This window comes from Triturus cristatus, chromosome 6 (genome assembly GCF_964204655.1).
Source record: "Triturus cristatus chromosome 6, aTriCri1.1, whole genome shotgun sequence".
Taxonomy (NCBI): Eukaryota; Metazoa; Chordata; class Amphibia; order Caudata; family Salamandridae; genus Triturus; species Triturus cristatus.
The window spans coordinates 1,328,511,439-1,328,538,242 of record NC_140589.1 but is presented as its reverse complement, the minus strand read 5'-3'; the positions used below and the strand labels follow the sequence as shown (position 1 = coordinate 1,328,538,242).

The 26,804-nt window shown below is 42.1% G+C and overlaps 1 protein-coding gene across 4 annotated transcripts in view; it reads right to left on the bottom strand.

The window, feature by feature from the left end:
• NINL (ninein like) overlaps positions 1 to 26,804 on the bottom strand; it is a 441,695-nt gene that overhangs the window by 288,346 nt on the left and 126,545 nt on the right. For all 4 annotated transcript variants that reach the window (XM_085612328.1, XM_085612329.1, XM_085612330.1 and 1 more), the window contains exons 3-4: positions 16,516 to 16,609; positions 8,367 to 8,542 (exon numbers count right to left, since the gene is read on the bottom strand). In XM_085612328.1, the coding sequence (XP_085468454.1) occupies positions 8,367 to 8,542; positions 16,516 to 16,609 (270 nt within the window). The remainder of the gene's footprint in view (positions 1 to 8,366; positions 8,543 to 16,515; positions 16,610 to 26,804) is intronic.

Sequence of the window (26,804 nt, the reverse complement as noted above, 5' to 3'; positions counted from 1 at the left end):
TGGGCAGCTACCGGATCATGACAACTTTGCTTGGGAGACGGGGCACCGGGACACTTGTATATGGTTCATGCGGCGTTAACCCATTATGTCAAAACACATTGGGCTCCACAAAGACAGGAACCCACCAACCATGAACTGATTAAAGCACTATATTATATGGGCCGTGGAAGACACCCGATAAAATGGCTATATATAGGAATTCGGGCACATACAGAGATCGCCCTTCTTCCATTACGCAATGCATGGTCGGAAGACATAGGAAGGGCCATAGAGGACAAGGAATGGGAGAGAATCATAGAACACCCCCGGAAAACCTCACGCAATGCCAAATGTAAGTTTATTCAAATAATGATTTTACATAGGGCATACCTTACCCCACACAGATTGGATAGGATGTTCCCGCAGACCCAACATCACTGCCCGAGATGCCACTGCAAGGAAGCTGACCTAGCCCATATGGTCTGGTCTTGCCCACGCCTACGAGTTTTGGGATGCGGTTAGACGTTACAAGCAAGAGGCCACGCATAGGAACATACCTAATACTATGGAAGAGTATCTTCTGGGTCTCCATAAGTCTTACACCAAATACAAAGTACAATACAGATTTGTGAACCTGTCGCTGCTACTGGCAATGCGGGCAATTACCATGCGATGGAAGTCCAAGAACCCCCTTTCAGCTTGTGCATGGTATAATGATCTGCTCCGCTGGGCCAGTGCAGAAAGTGCTGAAAGCCGGAGGGAGGGGGCCAGGGGCCTGTGCAAGAACCCGATAGCATTAGACTGGGATATTATGTTAGAAACCCTGAAAGCAGAAGACCTGGACTCTACTGCCACCCCTCAAGGCACTCAGTAGAGTCAGATGGAGTAGCAATCTATAGTAATGCCCCGAACGATGCACATGCAAACATGTGTTGGTGTACCACAAACAGGTTTGACATATACTTATAAGTCAAATGCAATAAGAGTTAATTGTAAAGTGCTGCAGTAAGCTAAGCTAAAATTATGGGTCATATGTATACCAGGTAGACTACATGAAAACACATTGACTGCAGGGTAGGGGGCGGAGGGGTTTTGTTGAGGTTTTTTTTCCCAGTTTTGTAGCAGCCTGAAGCTTGAAGAACTGTGGACTTCGATATGGACTGGAAGATGAGAGGCTTACAATCCGTGATGTGATAATTACTATGGGAAATGTAGTACACTGAAAGCGTGTATATATTGTTTACAGCAAAGTCTTTTGTTTACCTCTGTAATGTATAGTAGACTCTCACGCACTTTTGTTCAAATAAGTATCATCCCACATACTTCATGTAAAGTAAAAGGTTACGAAGATAAAAGAAATAATAAAATTTGTTTAAAAAAAAAATTAGGGTTATTGAAAACATGTCCGTGGCTAATCCTAAGTAAACTGGTTCTCAACTCTGCTAACCGTGGGATGCCCATACCTTTCTCGCATTTATGGCAATCAACTATAATATCTCTGGTGAGGGGCGTCACCTTATTTTTCCATATAGCCGGCCCAAGTCGAGCTGGCGCGCTCTGATATAGTCTTCAACGTAATGTAACTTTAGTTCAGTATGGCACACAGATCGGAGCAAAGAGATCGGGGCACCCAGGAGCTTACGGCAGAACCTGTTCTCTTTATACAGGATATTATGACAATTAGAAATGCTCCAAACCTCTGTGCCATAGGTCGCTATGGGTGTAAACTGATTACATTTTTTGTTTTTAAATAGGTAAAATGCCCCCCCCCCCTCTTTGGTTGGGGTAAACTAAGCATTGTATTAATTGACTTAGGAAATGTATCCCTGCAGTATGTGGGAGAAGTCATTGTTTATGTTACACAAAAGACTTGCACTGCATTTCAGAGTACAGTTTCTCACAAATAGGTCCCTTAGAACAGTGTTTCCCAAACTGGGGTCCGAGGACCCCCAGGGGTCCGTGGCATATTCCCAGGGGGTCCTCAGCCAGCAATTTTAAAAGCACTGCAAAGTTCTTTGTAAAATTGGCAGTTTTCGAGCAACTATAAAAGTGTCATGAAAATGCCAGTGATTAATGTACCTGCTGGAGAGAGATGAGAGTTTTGTCCAGTAGCAGCTTTGACTTATCGAATGTGACACAGAGAGTTAATATGCCTACTGCAAAGAACGTGTACAATGCATTTTAAAAAACAGTATTTTATGTGCATAGGTCAATGGGTTACTGATTTTGTCACAGAGATTCTTTAGTCACTGTGCAATTCATAAGGGACAATCGTAATCTAGCAGTGTCCTATAAACTGTCATCAAAGAGCTGCTTGCCAACTGCATGGTAAAACTTAGTAACATATGTTTATTCCCAGTCTATCATTATCCTGATGCTGCTATGTTCCCACATCCTGCACATGAACAATTTTGTAATGCTGTTTTGTCACTTCTATGTGTGCTGCCTAATGCAGCACACATGGAAGTTACAAAACGTCATTTTTATTAAAGATTGTTTATGCGCAGGAAGGGTCACCTTCCTGAACATAAACAATCAAAGGTGTTTTGCTTTTTCCGTTGGAAAAAGCAAAAACGAGGAGAAATAAGGCATTTCTCCTCATTTTGCCAAGTTAAGACCAGGTTTTTCATGGTCTTAATTTGGGTGCTGTCTCCTATTTAAGCTGACCTTGGAAATAGAGGGCAGCGTCAAAATCAATGGGTGTTGGAATGAAACGCCCACTGTAACTCCCACTGCCCACCTTTTACACACTAAGCATTGCGTGAAAAGGGGCCTTATTTACAAGGCAGCGTTAAGCCACAATAAGTGGCTTAACGCTGCCTTGTAAATAAGGCGAAGCCCCTATTGCCACAGGAACATCGCTAAAAGTGACGTTCCCATGGCGATAGGGACTTGTAAATATGCCCCTGAAATCCTTAGTAATTCAAGTATTTGTTTTGTGTGCACACGTGTGTTTATTTTTTTTTAATTACTGTTTTAATGTTTGAAATTTAAATCCTACAAATTGCTTGGGGGTCCCCGGCTTTCAGTGGTGACTCAATGGGGGTCATCAGGAGTGAAAAGTTTGGGAACCACTGCCTTAGAAAGTTGATGTCCAGCCCTAGAAGATGGCTTCATGAGGGAGTCAAGTTAGCAGGGGTCATAGTCTGTGCAGGGATGCACTGATGCTTTAGAGTAGTGGCTCTTAATCTTTTGACTTCTGAGAAATCCCACTTAATCATTACTGAAACCCACCGACCCCCATTGAATCATTATTGGAATCTGGGAACCCCCTCCCCCCCGAGTCATTACTGGAAGTCGGGGACTCTCTCCTAAGCATTTTTCATGATTTGAACTGCAAAACAATACAGAAACAAGCAGTCACACAAATGATTAAATATTTTATTTCATTCACAAATATAAAAAAATAAAATGTTAATAGGCAGGGTGGAGCGTTTCTAAAGTCAAATGAGAAACTCATCGTCCATACTATAGTCTGTTTGATGCACTTGCACTGCTCCCACAAATCAACCAATCTGATGATAGTAAACTTAATTTGTAGCCTCCAGATTCAAATTCATGGCAGTTGTCTATTTTCTGTTCTAAGAAGGTGGGTCAATCCTTGCTTTCATTGCATTTTTTACCTTCATTTTTGCACTGGGTAATTTTTAACTTATTTGTTTCAAACATATGCATGCTACATTTAGAAAGCAGTATATATAATTTCTATTACTTTTAATATTTGAATACATATTGAATTTGTATGCAATACATAAATTAAAAAAACATTACTAGCATGCCAATGCTAGACCAATGGGGTTTTCTGAGATGTTCTCAAAGATGAGGACACTAGAGACCTAAGTGAAGGTTTATGCTTTTAACCAAGGTAGCTAGACTAGGGAGGTGGTTACCAAATCAGCATTATCCCGCAGTGACTGCCAGAATTTAGTGGTGTGAGTCCCAAATCACTGGCAAAGGGAAACTCCACCCACCAACATTATAAACACAGCCAGAATACAAGCGTTTCTGTATGATAGCCGTAGGTATGTGTTTATCCGATGTGATATCTCAGATTAGTTATTGCCTACTAATGTGTGCTGTCCTTTTTTTTGGGTGTTTGAAAAGTGAAATCTATTATGGGTAAATGTATTCGTCCAGATTTAATAGAAAGCTGAATGCTCACATTAGCCTGTTTCTAAGCATTTCAAATGTTTTCATATAAAGTAACTGAAGATCAGGTGTACTCGGTGATTATCCCAGGATGCAGCAATGTGGTGAAGTATAAAATCTGTTCCTAGAGCACTGTCGTTCCATTTCCAGTGCTGACAGTTTAGTCATTGGACCACCTACTTTATCCCAATTGTCATCATTTTAGAGGCCGCTAACCCGACACAAAGATATTGTCAAACAAACATTCAGTACTATACTTTTGGACTACAAAACGTATTTTTTGGAAAACAGCAATGATCACAAAGAAAAAGACATCTACCTGGCAGTCACCAAAAAAAAGAGCTCTCTGAGGGAGACGGCAGCACAAGCATTTTTATACCCAATTTGAAAAGTTGCAAGAATAAGACCACCTGGACTTAGGTTTCTTTTTTTAATTTTATTTTTATAACAAGCAGATGCAAGTAATACATTTTGTTTAACTCTAAAGTTCAGAGCAAGCGACCTTCGAATGTATATACGTAGGATAGGAACAAAGCTTCTACAAACAGCCATTTTCAAAATGCCAAGATAAAAAACCTTTTTTCTCTTTTATCTGGTTTTCACAACTGCCTGTTGTAGTCTAACTGTGAAGTCAGAGCTTTTGGGTAATAGTCTAACAAAAATGTCCGCAGCATGTTGCACACTGAGACAGTAGCAAGACTTTACTTTCATTGAAAAAGACTAAGAAATGTGAACTGAAATTGTCCTTTCAGTTCAGAGTAATTATTTTGTTATAGTAATAAGACTCAAAAGTGTTTTTTTGTTGTTGTTATTTTTAGGGTGGACGTGGTGACTCGGTAGCCACCCGTGTGATGCAGCTGACCGTCTGGGGGAGACGGCGAAGTGGGTGCATAGGATTATCTATCCGATGCTAAAGTTATGGTTTGTCTGAAAAAAGTAGGAGCAACCTGCGCTTCGCGGCAAGTCCAGTAAAAATTAGCATTTCTTGTAATTCTTCATTCATAGCGTACTATCCCCATATCATACCGTTACAATGAATGCAATGCAATACATAACCTGTGCAGTGGTCTTAAGTAAGTTTATACAGGCTCTCACCAGGAGCACCATCTTTACACCACCACAGTACTGCTTTCTGGATCACCTCCTTCGGTTCAAGTCCTGCAGTTCTTGGCATTGCATATACGCATGGTAATATTTCAAACACTGTACACTTTGTTTGATAAATGTTATGTCGTCTTTGTTGTTCTTGAGGTTCATGTTAATTTTAGGTTTCAGTTCAGGTCACAACTTGCTATGTTTGTTGTAAAAAAAGAAACCTGCAAAATGTAGCCGGGAATTGGGTTTGCCAGGGTTGCGGTGGAGATTAAATGGAATACTCAACCTCTGCAGCTTTGAGAAGTTGATATTAAAAGCGAACTACAATGCTTTCCATGTTCATTTTTTAAATTATATCTCCAATATTTAAGGCCTTTTTGATTAGTGCAGCTCTTGTCTTTTGGACTGAGTAGCCGTGGATCTTAAATTCCTACTATGTCTCCTGCCATTGTCACCGCTTGTTGCTCTGGCATTTTGTACTTTGACTCCGTACTTCCTCTTGGAAATACTAAAGGTGCCCTTTCAGCCCTTTCCCCAAATAAACAACAAGCTTTCTATAATGGAAGGAGCAAGGGGCTTGGTCTTGGAAGAATACAAGGGTCACACACAGTTTTTTTGAGGTATACTGAATTGTAGGATTGCAATGTATTGTGAGACTTTACCTTTTATTGTACAGTTATTTATTGATTTAGAATGTTCTGCTACTACAGTTGAGCGGATTACGTTGGTCCTTTAAAGATGCACAAGTCACAATATGAATCTTTGGAAGTGTTTGTTGTTGCGTGTTCATGGCATTCACCCCTTTTATGGTTTTAATGAACTAAATAAAGTATTTGTATTCATTTCAGCCAATACAACATTAACAAGTGGCATGTGCATGTGTGTATATATAAGTTCATTTCAGGATTTCTAATATAAAAAAAAGAAAAAATCCGCCCTTTCTCCCTTTGCCCCAACCCTACTCTCTCTGAATCATCCCTATGAACTGGAGAGTTTACATTATGCATGTATCTCTGCACCGTACTCAAATAATGATGGAGAAAAACAAAAAATCATTCAACTCGATATTAAAAAAAAGTGTTCGGTTTGGGTCGAGCAATCAATAATATAATAAAAACATATCCAATATTACATTATAGTCAGTGCTGTCAGATTTTGAGATGTTGAACATTGCTTAAGCATTCAGCAGACATGCATACTGCTGCTGCTACACACTGTATTGGTGTTTCTATGGAAGAGAAAGCTAACATGAGAAAGGAAGGATCCACCAGTACCCCCTACACCGGTTCCACCAGTAAATCATCCATCAAGACCTCCAGTAGTCCTGTCCCACACAGTGACATGCACTGTTCTACTGTGAAACAACTTCATTAATCTACGGTGGTCTATCAATATTTTAAGTCGATCCAAGGAGAAGCTTATTCTGTGTAAGAGTTGTGTTTCTGGTACCCACACTGGTATTCCAAGCTCTAAATACTCTTCTTTTTGCTTCACACCACTTAGCCACATCATGTACCTACCTTGAAGCACTCTGGGCAGTACCAATTACCAGGCCACAGCAAAATTTCGATTAGCAACTACCTAGGCCAGATTATGAATTTACATTTAGCTTGCAAGTTTTGGAGCCTAGTCATAACGCCCTACCAACATATCTAAGGTCTAGATAAGACTGGCCTGCCAATCACAGCGGACAGCAGTTCAGTCACAGTGCTCCAGGAAGGCTCCTATACTGGAGTGGATTAAACCATATAGTAAAATACTGCATTGTTAATAGCACAGCACTCATAATTAGTTCTAGTGTATATTCTACTAAACATTTTGCGGTCAAATGTGTATTACGCAAAAAAGTTCATTATAAAGGCTTCAAACTGGCATTTTGGCAGACACGTGCAATTTCCCTTTTGCTGATCCCCAGTCTTCATAAGAATGTTACCTGGTCACATCACTTTAATCAAAAAGAAGTTTCATAAAACAGAAAAGCATTATGAGCACTTTTCTACTCTCAATTAACTGTCACCAATATTCTTCAGAAAAGTCTAAAGGCGAACCCTTAAATTTCACTGTAGGAATTGATGTTGACGATCAATGTAAAAACAAGTATCAAGAGTCTTCTGCCAACCTGCAGGTCTACAGGCAGTAGTGAGGGGGAACAAAGTAACAAAAAAATTTAAGGTGGATGAAACCATGAACACAATTCTGCAAGATGAGAGCTAACCTTGTAAGACAAAGATTGTACAATACCAAAAGCTGGTTGGCATCTTTCTACCTGCCACTGTAGGTTCAGCAACTGGATCCGCGGAAGCTTGTGGTTCAATGTGAGCTTTCAAATGGTGCTTTGAAGCAACAGAATGGAGAGTGTTCCAGTGTTCTGGGCTGCACAGTGCAGTGATGTCACAGTCACTGGACAGGAGAATGTTTCATGAATTGATGTCATCTTAATGATTAAACAGGCCTGCTGTCTGCGTGCTCTGACATGTCCAGGTCATGAATATACCAGCCGACAGTGATAAAAGCCATAAATTAGCAAAAACAAAGGACTGATGAGCATATGTTTGATGCACGTTATGATAGTAAGCACTGGCAAAGCCAATAGATCTGGCATTGCTAGCCAGCCTTTTGGCATTACAACAATGGATGTTTTATTTTGTCATGGTAAAGCTTTACTGTTGGGTGAGCTGCTGGGCATTTGCCATTCTAAAAAAATACATTAGGTAAAAACAAAAATATACTTTTAGTCTCCAAAAGCACAGACTGCATTAGCATTACTCAGCACTGAAGGGAACTACTTTACGTGCTGATGTACTTCTTGTGAAAAGGTGGAATGTACTCACTCACAGTGAAGTTAGCCAATGGCTGAAGTGCGTTGGACTATTAGTCCATGCAGGATGCTACACTGGGTGGAAGAAATTTGTGAATGACACTATACACCAGTGGATGAAGAGTGCTGGCTGAAAGACCCTATAGGTAAAAATATTATATATAACATTTTAGTAAACTGGAAAGGTCGTGGTCTTTCAACTGCTTCCGAATTTATTTAAGTGACCTAAGCTATATTTGTTTAATTCCTTAAATTAGCAACTAACAGTTCTACTTTTGGAGAAACTAGTTCTTCTTACAACGATCGATCAACAAGTCACACCTACCTCCACACTTTCCAGGGATGCAGATCGTCTCAGCTGATTTTTCCGGTTCCCATTAACCTGGTGCTCTTGCATGTATTTGCTTGATTCTGCATTTGCAGCCTGTAGCTCGGGCCTTGAACGGCGGCCATATCGCTTGGTTCCCTTCACAAACTTTGGTTTCACTTCCTCTGGAATAACTGGGGGTGAAAACATTATTTACGGTTATCAATAAAATCAAGAACTGATCTGTCACTTAGTAGGTTAGCAGTCGCATTGGAACACAAAAATATCTCAGAAACCCCGCACTATATAATGACTTAATGAATCTATTTATCAGCTACGGTGTTTCCTCTAAATTCAAACAAAGTACATTAGCAGAGTGCTACAGGGATCAGTTACCACTACAGAAACACTGATCACCTCATTCAAATTCGGATGACAATGAAACATCAACTAAAAATGGGCAAGGACAGCATATAGTCCTTATGAATAGAGACGTTTACTATGCATGCTTTACATCTCATGCTATTACAACCTAAACCATTACATCACAAGTCATTTCAACGACTTGCATTTAGGGGGAGCGCTGGACTTAGGAATAGTATAATTTACGATTCCTACTCCAGTTTGTGCAACAGCAGGAAAGGTGTTGGATGGTATATCCAACACCTTCTGCCCCCTACAGCAAGTCGTTGTTACGACTTGCGATGTAATGGTTCACGTTGTAACAACGCGGTCGTTGTAACGGCCGCGTTGTAATAGCATGCGATGTAACGCATGCGATCTAAAGGCCGTTTACCCAATCCTCATATCTCTAGCATCTAAATCACCGAGTTTTTCAACATCAGGGTCTATTTTAGCATACCGGCAATCACTTTTGTGCAGTGAGGCCTTTTCGCATAACCATAGCTCAGCCGTTGGGTCTGAACGATCATATAGAAGCATTGTCTGTGGCATCAAGTGATGTAAGAATTTACGCCTTAAATTACCTACTTCATCCATATATCTGATCACAAAAGTGAACAGGAACACCCAGTTGTGAGCGGAGTCAAGGTTAGTAGGTTATTTGTATGAAAAAGAAACCATCGAAGAGACCCACATTCACGCTGTACTTAGTAGCTTTTCTCCTCCAACTGGGTGCATCTTTAGGAAACAATTTGGATAAGGGGTTTGTTTACAAGGTGGCTTTTTGAATTCTAGCTAGATCTCAGGCCTTAGCCTGATGGCCTCTTGATAGCCCAATATCTAACTCTGACTACTCCTACAAAACAACTAAGTTTTCACTTAACTGTTGTCATTAACTAAATAGTACTAAATAGTACCTAACAAAGTGTTGAAAGCCCCAGTAGCTTTGTGCCACCCACCTTCTTATTTCACATTGTTTTACGGACTTGGTATTTTTCTTGCACAGAAAACTTGCTTCATGAGTCCCATGGAAAAGTTACTTCTGTTATCTTTGAAACAAGCTGTTCATCAGAAAAAAACCTCTAATCAGCTGTAGATGGGAGGTGGTGGGGGTCCAGGCCATTACATGGCTTAGTGAGGGAAGGTAACTGATTTATACTCACACAGGACAGCCCTTTTTCCTGCACCTCTTAGTTAGGGGCCTGCCTCCTGGCCCTCTCTGATAGATCTATGTGGTGTGCCATGATTGAAGTACCTACCACCTCCCCAGACGTGCATTGTGAGTCTTCATATAATTACCTAAAATGTATATGAGGGGTTAGAGTTCCCCACACTGTGAGTACCCAAGAGTATATGTAGCCACAAGAAGGTGGGATTTCATATTGGACAGTAAAGGTTTTGAGATGGCTGTGCATCCCTTATGTCACTACATGTCCATGGGCTGCAAATTCCCTCTCACACCTCACAGGCCACCAAAGCCAGGTTACTGTGTGTTTGGATCAGATTCAATCAAGTCTTTAGTGAAACAGAAAATTACTTTGTGCTCACCTCAATGGATCAAACCAATTTGGCATGGTCAGAAGGAGGCCTAGAGTAAGCAACACCTCAACAAGGCCCGTGGTCAAGCTAATGGCCTGGCCCTGGGTGCCGCCTTGACAATAAGAAAATGGTGACTGCTCACCCCAGTTGGTTAGCTCTAGGAGAGGCAGGATAAACCACAGCAACAGTCCCCGACTACCTTCAAGACGGTATGGATTCGGGGAGAATCAGATGGTTGTCATAAAATTGGGGGATGAAGTGTTAGTATGTATAATTCTTTCTGCTTCCAGGCTTCTTCCGGTGCCTAGTAGTTTACATATAGGCCTCAACCACACCCGCCGAGGGGTTTCGTAGGCTGGGCAGGAAAATAGCATGTGCGCAACTGATTTAATGCGAGCCGTACAAATAGGACACTTACTGTCACATATTTTGGTCCACCTTGACGTAAAAGACCTTAAGGGCAACTAACCTGCCCTCAGCTGAAAATATAGTTTCCTATCAAGTGGTTTGGTAACAGTGTCCCAATATGGTTCTAGGCTCGGAATGAGTTTGGATTCCAAGAAGATTCTTGCCAATGAGGATGATTCAGTAGATCTCAAGGCATTGTGTGCAACCATCTCCCAGTACTTTTCTTTTATAAACTTTTTAGGGTAAAAACGAGCAGTGGTAGGGTCCTCCCATAGCATTGGCATGCCAATTTCTGCTAAGACATCTCTAATGCCGCGTAGCCAACGAATTTTGTGGAAGATGTCAGATTTTATTACATCCATAAAGCCCGCGGCATATGGAGGCAATTCTGGTGTTGTCCACAACCTGCGCCAGTATAACACTGTGTGTAGTTTTGCAATGTCAAGAAGTGATTTTCTCCCAAGATCATAAAATAGAGGACAAAATGGCGTACTTTGTGGGAGATTGGTGATCCCACGTAGGAACTTGTTTTCTGATGCATTAAGTTTAGACATGTTCTCAAACCCCCATAGTTCTACACCATATAGGGCTGGGCTTACCACCTTTATCTCATAAACTTGGAGCACTGGTCTAATTGGTTTCGTAAGAGACTTTTTGTGCTCCTGGCGTAACGCCCCTGACAGTTGCCGGTGTTTAAGTGTAGCCATGTCGATTTGCTGATTCCATTTTAGATCACTCTGAATGTTCACCCCTAAATATATGAATGCTCTAACTTGTTCCAATGGTTGATTATTCATTAAAATGCCACCTTTAAAAGCTCTATGTGGGTTAAAAGTCATAAATTTCGTTTTCGACACATTGACTTCAAGACCACAAGCAGAGCAAAACTATTCAAAAACTAACAGGGCTCGCTGGAGCCCACTCGGTGTCTTTGAAATTATCAATGTGTCGTCCACGGACATTAATATAGGAATTTTTGTTTGTGCTAAAATCGGGGCATCAGTATTCACACGTGTCATGCAATCAACTATTTCATTTATAAACAAAGTGAACAAAGTCGGTGCCATGACACATCTCTGGTGCATCCCTCGCTCTACAGAGAAAGAGCTAGTCACCATACCCTGGGAACCCCAGCGAATTTTGGCATAGTTGCCCTCATGGAATCTCATTATAAGCGTAAGGAGTTCAATGGGCAACTCCAGTTCTTGCAGGGTCACCCACAAGTTGGAACGGGGAACAAGATTGAACGCTGATTTTAAGTCCACAAAGGCAGCATATAAGCTGCCTTTACCCAGGACCACCGTCTTCCAGTGTAATAAAACAAAACTAAACTCCTGGTCGATGGTGCTGGTATGCACAAAAAACAGCTTGCAGAGGGGACAATATGCTATGTTCCTCTATCCAATCCTGGATGTTATTAAGAGTCAGCCTCCTCAGTATTTTTGTGCAGCGAATCAATCAGGCTGATAGGTCGATAATTCCCCAGCAATGATTTGTCTCCTATTTTTATATACAGGGATTATTTCGGCTCCTTTCCAGGAGTCCGTTATGGGGGCACCTTTTGCAACTGCGTTAGCCAGTAACATGATATACCTTCCCCATCTTGCTTTATCATGTAAAAACACATCGGCAGGTATGCCATCAGGGCCAAGCGCTCTGCTACCAACAGCTGCTTCAAGGGCTACCTCAACATCGTTACTGTTGAAAACCTCTTCAGCAGAAAACACATAGCTGGGGCCTTCCATATTTCGCTCTAATGGACTACGGGCATATTGTGGTTTAAAATGTTTAACCCAGTCTTCCTGTGTGATATGATTATGTGGAGGTTCGGGTTGACCCTCTCGGTCCCACTTTATGATCTTCCAAAATTGTTTACTATCTTTCTTGTTGCTAGCCTCTTTGAGGTCCTGCCATCTTTTTTTCATCCCAGGAGCGTTTAGCTTTAGTCATGGAATTCTTGTATGCCTGCCTAGCTGCGTGTACTGCGGCTGGCTCTCCACCTCTAATAGCATTCCCAAGAAGAACTCTTGTCTGCTGGCATTCCTTGTTGTACCAACGGCAAAGTTTCTGGTCTGTTGTTTTCTTTGGCTTGTAGTGTTTGACAAAATAAGTTCTCATATGCGAAAAAAATCTATTGTGAGACTGGATAACGGACTCCAATCCTACGCTAGTGGAGGGAATGTTTTCTAACTCTAATAAGATATAGTAAACATCCCTAGCAATATTATCCAAGGACCCAGAATTTTCAACTATACTCAACCATTTAAGCTGTGAATCCTAACTTTAGGACTCCTAAATGCCTTCTGTGAATACCGAAAGTCTTAAAGTTAAGATTTTTCTCAGTTTAGGAGTAGTAAAGTTTCTAAATTTACTACTCCTAAACTGAGAAAAATCCTAACTTTAAGACTTTTGGTATTCACAGAAGGCATTTAGAAGTCCTAAAGTTAGGACTCCTAACTTCTGTGAATACTGAAATGAGTAAGTGCCTTCTGTGAATACCAAAATGGTAGTAAGTTTAGGATTTTGTCTTAAGTTAGTTCTGTGAATCGGGCCCTACGTGTGCAAGTTACTATAGGATCAATTATATGAGGATGATTGTCATCAGTTTCAGAGGAACTTCGGGTGCTAAGTATAGGATCTGCCATCCTGACTAGATTTGAATAGCTCTCTTCCCTGTTGTCTTTTAAACCTTTTTTATGCCTAAGAAACTAATCGGGATAACGGAGCGATTGTTTGGGCTGCCCCTAATGGGATGGACTGTACGGATGGGGGACTTGTCCGTGTCCGGATGCAGATTTGGCTCGCCTACTAGTAAATCCTCACATTCCTCAATTAATGTGTCTATACGATCCAATAAACAGTTACTGCCAGAGTGTTTAATTGCCTTCCTAGCCTTTTCCCATTACGTGTTCTACCAAGCATGCCACCATCCCCCCCAGCTCCCCCACCTTCCATGGACTTCTTTTTCCCCATATCTATGGAATAATTGTAATTCTCAAGGAAGCTTTCACAAATTAGCTTTACTGGGCAGCAGACAGTTAACGAGTTTTCCCAACATACAAGTAGGGAAGTATCACCAAACAGTACCTATTTGGTCGGTATTGAGTCCTCGTTGTAGTCTGGCTCTGAGTAGCAAACAAAAGGGGGGTGGCCCTGCCCTGCCACTTCCTGGCGATGATCGGCAAGGACGGGCCCGACCTTGGCCCAGGCACCTCCCGCGTGCGTCCCGCGCCACGGTGGGAGAGGCAGTGCTATAAGCGCGATGGCCACGCCTCCCCCTTACCGGCGACACCTGGAGTGAAGGCTAGGGACGCTGGGACTTGTAGTCCTTTGAGCAAGGGTTCAGCGCTATGATGCCAGGAAGCGCTATACGACCAGGAGTAGCTGCTGGGACTCCGGTCCTCCATTGGACCGACACAATGATGTTAAAACTCCCAGACAACGGGGCTGAAGCAGCAGAGCAGCAACAAATTAATTTATTAAACAAACAATTGAAATTCGAAAATATACCGAGGTATTTGGATAGACAGAGACATTCAGGGAATAATAATGACAGGTAATGAGAGAAAGAAAAAGCGCGCCCGTGCGAAAGCTAAACGAAAAACAACCTTTGAAATCTGACCTGAAACAGATGGCACACTGCACACCCGCTGCTCGTAACAGCAAGCCGTAGGCCGTGGGCGGATACATTTCCTGGGAAAGGTGGGACATGCACCCGCCTTTGCCCAATTGTGTGCTGTCTTCGCACGCAAACACCAATAGTAAAAAAGCGGGAAGAAAAAAAAGTGGTGAGTGATTCCAAGAGGTCGTTTTCCTAGAGAAGCGCATGCGCGCTGCGCTTGGCTCGACCTAAAAAGGGATGACTGTACACTAACACTATAGTTTATCGCACTTGCATCAATAAGAAGGCCAGGGGTACGTCTGTGCATTTACATTTTTTATATGTTCATTTATTTGGTGGTATTTCAGATGTCGTCAGGAAGCAGAATTAATGAATCAAACATATATACACTCTTCAAGGAGACGCTGCTTACTGTTGTTGATTAGTGGCTTTGTCTGCTTGTATATTCTGAACATCTACTCTATAATCTAACACTTTATGACAGAAAGGCTTAGCTTGCTAAATTCCTATGTAGATATCTCTGAGAGCAATGTATGCAACATCAAAAGTGGCCAAAAGAGCATGGTTGGCTGTGATGTGGCATTGTTTCATTCTTTAAATTTTTATAGCCAGAGCTGCACCATGCTGCTTACTTGTCCGACAAGTCTCTCGTCATTTCTAGGAAAATAAAGGCAAAGACGAGTAGACTATTTTCTTCTTGTTTATTCATCTTCTTCCATTGTCAACCTATCTTGTGAACTCTGCTTGTTTTCTTTGACATAAAATGACACAAAATGGTCTCCTAGGGTGCAACATTTTCTAATATAGAATAAGGACTAAACATATAACTATATAAGCCCTTTGGCGTTCGGCGCCTAGACATACTCTAGTTTATGGTCCTTACTCCTTGTCCGTAAAATCAAGGTAAATTGATGAACAAGGGTAGAAAATTCTTTTCAAAATTGAAAGGCACATCTTATGTCTAGTTGCCGATGGCTTAGCTTGTCAGAAATCCTCAAGTAATGTAAGGTAAGTGGATAGCTTTCACAACCTATTGGTGTACAGGAGTTGCAGCTTTCGTCTCTGATGGTTTTGGAATTACTACTATTGAAATTAAGCCTCTTGTGGACTTTTGAGATTAAGCCAGATAGGAAAACAGTGCCATGCAGTCCTTTTAAAAAATCAATCCACATTATGGGGGCTTTAATCTCTTACTTTGCTACAAATAGGATCAGATATATTACTTTGTTTTGAAACATATTTCTATAAGTGTAGTTTCTTTATTTCTCTAGAGACAAATTCCCCACATTTACCTTCAAAAGCATAACCCACACAAAACGTGTGTGGCCTGAGAATAAGTGGCTGAAGGAAAAGAGCAAGAACCGTTTTCTTACTACAGCAAAGATAGAATACGAAATGGGAACCTTTCAATGGTGATTGCTAGAGGGGAAGTAATAGAAAAAGTTCAAAACAAATTGCTTTGCAAGAGTCTATGCCCACATCTGTGGTTCACCTAAGAAAATAAGATTACTTATTTAAAGGAGCCAAGTAACTATATGGAAGTTCTGCATTGGCTAAAACACATGATGCTGGGTCTCCCTTATCCAAAAATCAACTTGGGAGGGAGTGCTGAAGAAGTTCCTCCATTTTGGGCGAGGCAATAAGAAGAAAGGAGAAAAGGATGTTGACCTAAAAAAATGCGATAGCTGTTTTTTCCTGGCTTGGAGCCTAAAGCCTGATTAGGACCCAATTGAAAAGTCTCAGCAAGTAGGGGGTTGTACGAATAGCTGAGCCAGACGATGCCCAGCATATGGCAGATGACAAACATAATCAGTATATATATGGGCAGGATAAAATTGGCTAATGGATGAGGTAATTAATGAAATACATGCTCCCCATGCTACTCAAATAAATTAAATTGCAAGGCCAACAAATTATAATGTTTGAATTGAAACAAAGTAGGTACAGAGTATGTTCACGGTTGCTTCAGCTGGTAGTTCTTCGCTCAGCTTTCAACACAATCATAAGGCCCTTGTTAAACAGCCATTAAAAGATCAGTTTCTGTTTGCCAAAAGTTACAGTAGAGGGATTGGTCGAATTCAAATGCTTCAGACACATTTACAAAGATCAGTCAAACTGCTTGCTCTGGCAGCCTCCATGAACAACACAAGGAAGGCCCGGGTAAAATGCAAATGTAAACAAAGAATCATAGCTGACCTGGCTGCAGATAGCTGCTCTCTTCTGAAATGCTAAGGTCAATTGTACGTGACAGGACTGCAACAAAACCTTCCTTGAACTCTTCAAAATTAACCTGTGGGATGTTAAAATAATATATATGTATTACAATATTATCCATACAGTATCTGGTCTCCAAAACACACCTGTACATTTTTTGTGAATACAGTTTTAGCCCCTATTCTTTCACTCAGTCCTTAATGGAGACTCTGCAGTACTTCCAACCAAGCATGTTAAAAAAGGATTATAAAATATACTTAACTCTTATAACCTACAACTGTTCAGTTTCAGTTTATTAGTTAATAAAAACCATAAACATTTTTTTATTTTTTTAAGTGAATGGAACGTGCATTAGAGGATTTAAAACTGAGAACCATACTCCATCCACCTGTATAGGCATAAGCAGTTCAAAGTCAAGAACCATGCTGTATCAAGCGGGCTAGGCACAAGATCTTTCAAGGGTGCATTGTTCTGGCAGCAACAGTATTCTATACAGGGTAACATCAACAGTTTAAGATCATTCACCATCCTATATCTAGTAGCTGAGTGCAGGAAAATCATACAGAAAATGCCTCATGCAAACATCATACGACAAATTGTCCAAAGGAAGTTAGACAGTTTAAAATCATAGGCCATTCTATGTCAACCTGTCTATGCGCAGGCAGCTCGTTCAGAAAGTGCATTGTAGAAACATCAACGAGGTACTATGCAAAAGAGCATTAGCAGTTTAAAGTCATGTCAGATCATACATCATCCGGTGGCTGAGTGCAGGAAAATCATACAGAAGTGCATCGTGAAACCATCACACAACATATTGTGTAAAGGAGCATGAACAATTTAAAATCATAGGCCGGCCTATGTCAACCTGGCTAGACACAAGCAGATCGTTCAAAAAGTGCATTGTGCAAACATCAACGGCGTACTTGTAAAAGAGCATTAACAATTTAGCGTCATGGCTTATCCTACATCAACCTGCCTAAGGACAAGAAGATTGTACAGACATCAACAGAAATACTGACCAAATAAACATACATATTGAATCCTTCCTCATCGATACTCCATAGTGCTTTGTTTATCCTAACCAATGCTGAGCACCCAACCAAGGATGGAATAGGGGATAGGGTCACTAAAACCCATCCCCTAGCAGCCCCTCCATTTAACCATTTCAAAACAACACTGGGATGCGGGTCCATTTTGTTTCCGCAGCCTAGCAACCCGTCATTGAATTGTAACCTACTTAAATCCCATTGGAGTTTACCCTTATCTAAAGCCATAGAACTTAGCTCTGTTTAGAATGATTTTATCTGATTATTAACAATTGCTAGAAATTGTACCAGTCATGTGTTCAGCATAAGGGTCTGTGGGTTTTTGGCCTTTATGGCAGCTGATCAACAGGTTCTTACTTCCAAGACTAAAAACTCTTTACACAGAAGAGTCCTCCATTTTACCAGCAAGCTGGGGCAAACGCAAAGTATATGCATGAATGTTTCTTTTGTCTGATGACACAAGTGACCTAACAAGTCCTCTGACTGGGACTTCTTCTGCCACTTGGGTATAAAGTCAAGGGTTGAAAGAAACCAAATCGCATTTCTATAAATTCCTTCTTGATGGAAAATGACAGTGCTACCTCAAAATAGGGTTGTTCCTTACTGATATTGTAAGAATGTATTACTAGCCATCCATGCTCTCGTATTGCCAATGTAACTTTTTTCCTCCAGGTGGCTTTGCTGTAGTATGAATTAGTTCAAAGTTTTTGGGAGGGTATAATTGCATGTGTTCTATTGCCATGAATCTGCAATACCAAGTTCTCTATACTTCTCTGCGGATACTTGGCAAATTGACTTTTCCCCCTTTGCAGATTTATTTCCGCCCAAGCAAGATGTGCCAATAGATCTTCAGGGGCACTCTGCAATTGATGGCAACATTTTACAAAAGCTCCATGACTGGTTAGTGATTGTTTTTTTCGAAGACATTTTAAGTCTTACTTGGGCTCGGGAGCGGACTTTGGTAACTGAAACACTTGTTTGTATGTACGTATTACAAGTTTCTCCAGAAAATCAGCATCTTCACCCAGCATTATCTCACCTCTGTATGATTAGTCGGAATCAATTTAAATTTTAACACTGTCATCAGAGCCTTTAAATTGTGCCCCCACAGGCTTTTCCCTAAATCAGAAAAGGCAAAATTTAACGCATCTTATTTTGCAGTAATGGCTTTTTTGTACAGCACTGGAGCCACACAAGTCCAATTTAAACCCTAGGTACATGTAGGTTACTGTTTCATCAATGTTGGATGCATTAAGTTGCCATTTCTCCTTTTAGATATTTTGCGATTTAAGGGTACAACTTTTGATCTTTTTGAGATTGATTTCCAACTGGTTGTTAACCGAGTACTCGGCTAGCCTATTAATCAGTCTTTGCAGACCAACTCGAGTATTGCTTAATAGGATCAGATCATCTGTAGATATGATATTACACAACAGCTGGCCACCAAGGTGCATGTGACACCACATCAGCAAGAGACAGCAAGAGATCCAAGATGAAAATGTTGAACAACAGTGGTGCCAATATACATCCCTGCTTCAATCCAAGGGAGGTGTTGACTGTTCTGGACAGGCGATGCCCGCCCCCATCTTGATGTTTACCTAGGTTTTGGTATATAACAACCAGATCGCCCTCAGGAACTTTTGTGGGATTCTTCAACGGTGTAGCTTCTCCCACAGCATATTTTGAGGGACGCAGTCAAAGGACGCTTTAAAATCCACAAAACACATTAACAGCAGAGTATAGGTATCGCTCGACCTTTTCATTATGAGGCCCACTACCATCAGGTTAGAAGTAGTTCCTTGCTCTTTAGTAAACCCTGTTTGATTCACTGGCAACCTCTTTGCCTCCAGGGCTCACTCCAATAGATCTTGCAATAGTAGCATTGAGAAATATTTGAGGTCCACATCAAGCAGGGGTATCAATCGATAGTTACTAGGGGAAGCAGCTGCTCCAAACTTAAAAATGGGGTGTATAACAAAACCTCTCCAACTTTCCGGAATGCTTTCTGTCAGCAATATGTGATTGAACATCGAGATCAGATAACTTGCTCAGATCATAACATTTTGTTTCAGAAGGGCTGGCGGTATTCCATTGGGGCCGGGTGCACTGTTAGTAAGTGAGTTCTTAATACCTTTTACCAAAAACGTCGTTGGATGTTTTAAGATTTCTGGGTCCATGTTGCTGTTACTTTTCACAAGTGCCATATCGGATGGACCCATGCTATGTCCCATGGGGAATCGTCCCGGACTGGGACCCGAGGCAGGAGGGGCATCTGTACATCTCTTATAGTGTGCTTTTAAGAAGTTCACCCATTCTACCTCACGTAATTTGCCGCCCTGGGGGCCTTATCAAGCTCATTGATTAGTTTCCAGAAATTCCTGTGATCATTTTGTTTAGAGGAGTAGAGTAGCTTAACCCACAATGCTTCAGATCTTCCTTTTTTGTGCAACCATACCTCTTTTTTTAACCTTCTACGTTCAAATCATAAGCACTTTACCAATGCTGAATCCTGCGCAAGCTCCACAGTTGACAAAGCGTTCTATTGATGCAGGACCTGATAAGGTGAATCGGCTTTGGCCAATTAATGGACCTCTTGCGCATAATACTTGTGCCATTCTCTGAGCTATTGGTCGGATACTTTACAGCTAGACTCTCCAAGAGGCATTGCCATGCCTTTATTGGATTCTGTTTGTTAGCTGATGCTTCTTTTTAAAATTCCCATCGCTTCACGTGCCAAGTCTTGAATATTATCCGGACTCCATTTAAGGTGTTTCAAGTTGTGGGAGTAAGCATCTACCAGCACTATCCAGGCATAGCCTAGAACAGTTGTGGTGCACTGAGCCAGCGGTTTTGCAGGTGATGATCACTCTCAGGTCTTGGTCGATTTTTCAATAAATTATCTTGCTGAACAGACTAGCACTCACCATCATATGGTCAAGATGAGAGGTCGACATAAAGGAGGACCTTGACGAGACTGGTGGGATGTCCCCCGGGAGGTGGCTGTTTAGTGTTACCAGTCTATCTAATTCACAAGCCCTCAAGATTGTTTTTCCTAGGTTGTCCTGTCTTCTGCATGGGGGATAGCTTTGAGCAGGCAGAACATGAGGCACTTCATCACCATCCTCATATGTTCCTTGGAAAAGATTCAGGTTGAAGTCACCAGTGATTACCAGGTTTGCCATTTGCAGGTCTCCTTTCCACTCCAAGGCCAAATTAATCAACTTATCCACTATATTAGTTGTTTTCTTTCTGGTTGATGTATATATTAACCAGGACCAGTGGGTTTGACAGCTGCTTGTCCAACTCATTCAGGCGCAGCGCCAATAGCCAGGGTTCATTTAGATCTAGCATTGTGACATTTGCCGGGAGTTTGGAATTCACGTAGGTCATTAGCCCACCTTTTGCTCTTGCATGGGTGCTACTTTTTCATGCCAATCTGTTATATTCAATGTACCCAATTATCAGGATGCTGGGTTGTACCCATGTCTGCTGTACTATAAATAATATCAAACTTATGAAAGTACTCTGACAATGAAGAATCTTCGATTTTCGTGACAACACCTTCCAGATTCCAAGCAAAAATACTCTACATGCCATGCTCTATTTTGTGCTGCCTCGCACGTTTCTCATTTCAGTCTTTGTGATTCTCCACTGCACTGACAAAACAGATGGCAGCCAACTCCCGTTGTCCAATTCAGTCAGTTTGGTCAGTTGTCTTGTCCCTGCACCTTCCTCTGCGTAGGCCTTTGCTGTTTATATCATCAGCCCTGAAACTCTTGTGGCCAAGGACCAACCCACTACACCTTTCAGGATTAAAGGTACCTTTTGTGACAGGCCCCTTTCTGTCTGGGGTGGGGTAGGGTATGAGTCTGCTCTCCCTTGCAGGTTGGTTTGGTGCTAAAAGGGGGGATAGCAACCCTCCTTGGAGTGCACTATTTTTATACCCCAATTCTTTAGCATCTCCTTACAGGCCATGACTTTTACTTGGATCTGTGGTGAGTTAAACGTGACCAATGTGGGTTCTGATACTTGCCTGTGATGGGGTGCCGGGAATTTAATAGAGTAGATGTCCTGTGATTCCACTTTTGCGAGGTTCGGAAGTCACTTAATTAATTTCAAAATATTTGATCAATTTCAAATGTCATGGGTCCCTCTAGGTCTATATTCAGGAATGCACAGTAGCCTTGTCTTTGGGCCCAGATATTCTGCAGAAGCATTGCCATTCTCTGCGTTTTTTCCAGGGGAGCGTGTGATCTCTTCTTGGATACCTTCTGCTTGGGCATATGATGGCATTATATGCTGTGCCGGTCTCTCCTCTATTTGGCTCCTGCACTGACTGCAGAACAACCTGATACCAGAACGGGATCCTGTGCTCTCCTTCATTTGTGTCCTGACACTACCGTCCCCTTGGGCACAACGTAGTATTATCTGGTGTACCATCTTCTTAACCAGGATTTCACGCAGTCCTTTTGTCATCCTTACATCAGGGCAGGTCGGCAATGAGAACTTTTCCTCTCAGTCCTGTCCTGTATCAGTATGGACTGGGGCACGTCCCTGATGGCAGCAAGTCTCCCCGGCACTTCTTTCTGGTTTATAGCTTCTGGAAGCATCAGGCACCATAAGATTCTGGATCACTGGGTTTTTATCCATGCTATCCCTGGTGTGCATTACTGGGGGCACTGCTGCACTGATTACATTTTCTATTTGCAGAGGTAATCTCGGAAGAGTAATCTAGGCCTCTTGCTCCTTAGTGTCGGAGTCTGCCTCAGGCTTACTACTAACCTCATTCCCAGTCTCATGCTGGCCTTCTTCATCCATAGCCTGCCGTGGTGACGACACCTTTTCCTGGTGCTCTCCGAGCTTGTGATGCTCAGCTTAAAATTCAGCTTGCTTACCATCTGCCGATGCAGAACGAGAGGAAGTACCTTCGTTGTCAGGTTGACCAAAGGCTTGCCCTCTGATTCTTCTTGACGGATATACTCTACTTCTGCCTTTCCTTGCTGCTTTCTTTCCTGCTTCATCATACACAGAGGTGCTAAATCACTGGATAGTGTGATCTCGGTGGCCACTGGGCCTTGCTTATGCTCCTGATTTCTTAGGTCTTTTGAAGGCTTTGAGATAATCAGTGCCAGGTTTTGCACCATCTCAACTGTAAATCCCTCCCAGATGCTGGGTGTTTTCCTTGTATATCCAAGTTGGCTATTGCTTGTTTCTGTAGCGCTTGATACACCCCTTATTTCCCCAACCATTTCCTCTAAAAGAACTGCACCAATTTGTTGAGCACTTCCTTGCATGAACACATCATGAATTCATCATTTTTCCTAGATTGAACTTTTTAATCAGGCTATTTAGAGTCTCCAACTTTCCATCTATGCCTGACACGGAGACTGCAAGAGTGTTTAACAGGTCTACTTATATATCCTTCTTGTTGGCATGGTCATTTAGTGCTTCCACAGTGGCTTGCATTGTATTTAATACAGCCCCCCAAAATTGTTAATGTCTATTGTGGTATCTGTGGTATCTTTGGTATTCTTTGTGCCCAGTGCCCTTAGACCCTCTGCACATGGGGCACCTGACGCGTCTGCTTCATTTACTTCACTTGAGGTGTGCACACCTTCGCTTACCAGAGGGAGCTCAGGCTGGCTCACTGCTACCCCTCTCATGGGAACTTTCAGTTGTATACTGGGAACGCTGGTTTTCTCTCTAAAAAACAGAAATAGGGTTGATGGCCTCGTTTGTCTACTTATTCTGTGGCATCTATAAGTCTAACATCTGAGATGACGACTTCCAGTCCTGTACACCATGCCCCCAGGGGTCTACGCAATGGACTTGTGCCCAAAGATAAAGTTGGCATTAAAACTGTTACTGGAGTTAATATTGTATCAGGATTTTTCCCTTCCAAGATTATTATCGCAGGGACCAGAGGTTGAAGTGATAGCGATGGCAGTATACACTGCTCCCGCCCATATCTGCAAAACTGCCACCTATGAGGCCAGACCCATGACCAGGGATGTGGGGTGATCGTCATTGTTCCTCCTCATTAAGGGGCAAAAAATTGTCTTGAGATCCTTGATGGCTTCAGGTTCTTATGGCCTTTCTCGGATTTTCCAGCTCTGTATGAATTGTGGGCCGTATGTGTTCTTCACCCCAGGCACTCTTTCTGAATTCTTTGCTGACTGATGGTGAATCAACCTCAGCAGGGTACTTAACTGGCATTTTTCGCTTGACGTTTTTATAATTGTGGGAGCTCAAGTGTAGCAGCCTCCCGCTTTCTTTTCCTTTGGCAGGCTGGAATACTGGCCCTGGTCTTCCCTGACCTCATAGCAGCTGGACTCAAACCAGAACTTGCCTGTTGACTGTCCAGCTCAAATCTGGCACTCATCAAGCTGTTACGCTTGTAGCACTTGGCACATGTGTTTATGGGGGTGATGTTGTTGTAAATCCAAAAATGCCCAGCAGATTGTGTCCCCTTGGGCTCCTTTAACTTTCTACTGTCTTGGTCTCACTCATCCTTGCTTCCTTCTTGACCAGGTAGCGTTGGGGGGAGCACTCCCGAGAACATAGGCTGCACCCTATCCTAAATCGGGCTGTCTCCGCAGTACTCAAGGCTCAACCTACAGCCACAGTGCTACCCACAGCTCCCCCCTCACACCTCTCAAACTCGCACTCCTCGTTCCTTGCCACTCACCAGGATTCACCAGGACTCAGAGTGGCTGAGTAGAGCAAAGTTGTTTTGGGCCACAAGCACTGCTGGTATAATGCCAACATGAATGCCCAACGCCATAACAGCCAAACAGACAGGTGCACGCTCGCCTACGGCGTGGTTTCTAAGTTGTAAGGCTCCCAGCGCTTCTGATTTCTGCTTCTGGGTTCTTTTGTGGCCACTCAACACAAGCTCTCTATGAGCAGCTCCACAGTGCAGCCGCCTTGCTGTCTCACCTTACTGCACCCCTTTCTGTAGACCATGTAGAATGCAGAACAGAGATCTCAATTAGTTTTTCACCATTTAGCCTGTTTAAAGCTCTGCTCTCAGTAATTACCAGCCAAAACATCAATGGGGGTTAAAGCATAGGTCATAAGATTGTTCTTTGCCAAAAGATGTTCATCAGAAGAAGGACATTGCCAAGAAACAGGCTTTTATGTTGCAAGTAGGGTGAAATGCTCCTGGGAAAGACCTGTCACAAAAGATCCAAACCTACATATTTCTTTGATGCACCACAAATTTTTTCAGGATAGCCACAACCTTTTGATTTTGATTTAGTTAGCTCAGAGTTTCCATAGAAAGAACATTTTTACCATAGGGAAAATTAAACAACGATACAGAAAAAACTGTTGAACAAAATTACTTACAGAAACCTATATCTTCAAGACTTAAAATATACCGATTTCCAGTACCAATGTACTGATTAACTCATTCCGTTGGACTCCCTCGCAATTGAGTATTGTGATTGACTGTACGCAACATCAATAGCATGCTGTGGTCGCCATTTCTTGGCACTGGGACTTGGTCCCTATATCCTGAGCTTCCTAAAAATGTACAACAGAAGTGCACTGGCACTTGATGTGGGGGTCATGGAGGGAGAAGTGGGGGTGGGGGCAAAATTTTAGAAAAAAACAAGTCCAGTCTGCTGTTCCTGATGGAGCATACAGGGGACGCACAGGCTCCAGCAAGCACTGTGGGAGCGCATAAAATCTAAAAGTTAAGTACCTGTTCACAGCTCTTCATGGAGAGTCCTGTCCCTCTTTACATCTGTGCCCCATTAGGAGGGCATGCCCCAACAATGCAACCCTTCGCTCTGTACAGAGGTCTCTAAGGAGACCCAGTCCATCACCGGACCAAGACCCAATGGAAAGGGAAGTGCATAGCCTTTGCCATGCACTGAAGTCCCTCACCACACCTAAGCCCCTATTGTGAGGCAAGGGCCTACTATACACAGCCTTTGTCCTGAACAGAGGTCTTTACGGAGAGGTCAGTCACTCACCGCAGCCTAACCCCAGTGCGAAGACAAGTGCCTACTAGGCACAACCTTCTCCCTAAACTGAGGTCTTCACAGAGAGGCCAGTCTCTCCCCACACCAAGCCCCTTTATATCGGCAAGCCTCTACTACACACAGCGTTTACCATGTACAGAAGTCTATCTGGAGAGGCCAGCTGCTCAGTAGCCCCAAGCCCCATTGAGATGACAAGCTCCTACTTCGCACGGTGATAACGTCAGTCATAACCTGAGAATTAAATTATTTTTTTAACATTGAAATTCACCAGCTTTAGTTCAATGAGCTAACTGTAACTTGTATCCCTAACGTGCAGTGCTTCTGACCTCACAGATTATATTTTCAATAACATGTTTAATGACATTGTTGATGATATCACTGATGACATTGAAGGAGCTTGATTTTGGCTCCGCCCTTACATGTCATAAATACACAATATATACATGCACTTAGCACATGTACTCTGTGTGTCCAGATGATATTAATGTAAAGTGTTGCACTTGATTGACATCACTATTGAAGTGCATTCACTGTAGGATTAGAGGCTCATATATACACTGTGTGCCTTAACTTTATTAAATGACATTTATTGTTTAGATGATTGAATAAAAAACATCCTCACTAGTAAAATGTATTTACTTTAGAAATGGAAAGGATTCATGTAATGTGTGCACTAATGTTTATATTTGCATTTATCATATAGTTCTTAGTCAAATTTATACAAATGTATTCGAGTTATTTTATCTGTATGCAACGTGTAACATGAATCTGATGTACTGACATTTTCCATTCATTTATGGTTGGGCACACACGCATATTAAATATACACTATTGCTTTAATATGTTAGATTGCCATGTCTAGGTCTGCATTTCTTTCTACATGGGAGGCTGTTTTCTATTTTCTGCTTGCGTGTCTTTTCCTCGCAGGTGCATTCACAAAGGGTGTTAGTTAAGAATAGATGTAACACTGTATTAGCGATGGAGAGCCTGAGAAGAAGACCTTGACAAAGGACATGGAGAGCCAGAGCGTTAACTGACAGTTTCCATTCAGTAATGTTGCAAGGAGTCACAGGTGACCAAGGACGATGTCGTTATCAGCACTCGCCTGGGAGAATTTATTAATGTTTCAGCTCACAACGTGAGAATAGGAAAGTACAATGAAGCCGCTGATGGTGTGAATATGGGGTGTTACTCAGAAGATTTGTGAGGTAATAATTGGTGTTCTCACAGATCA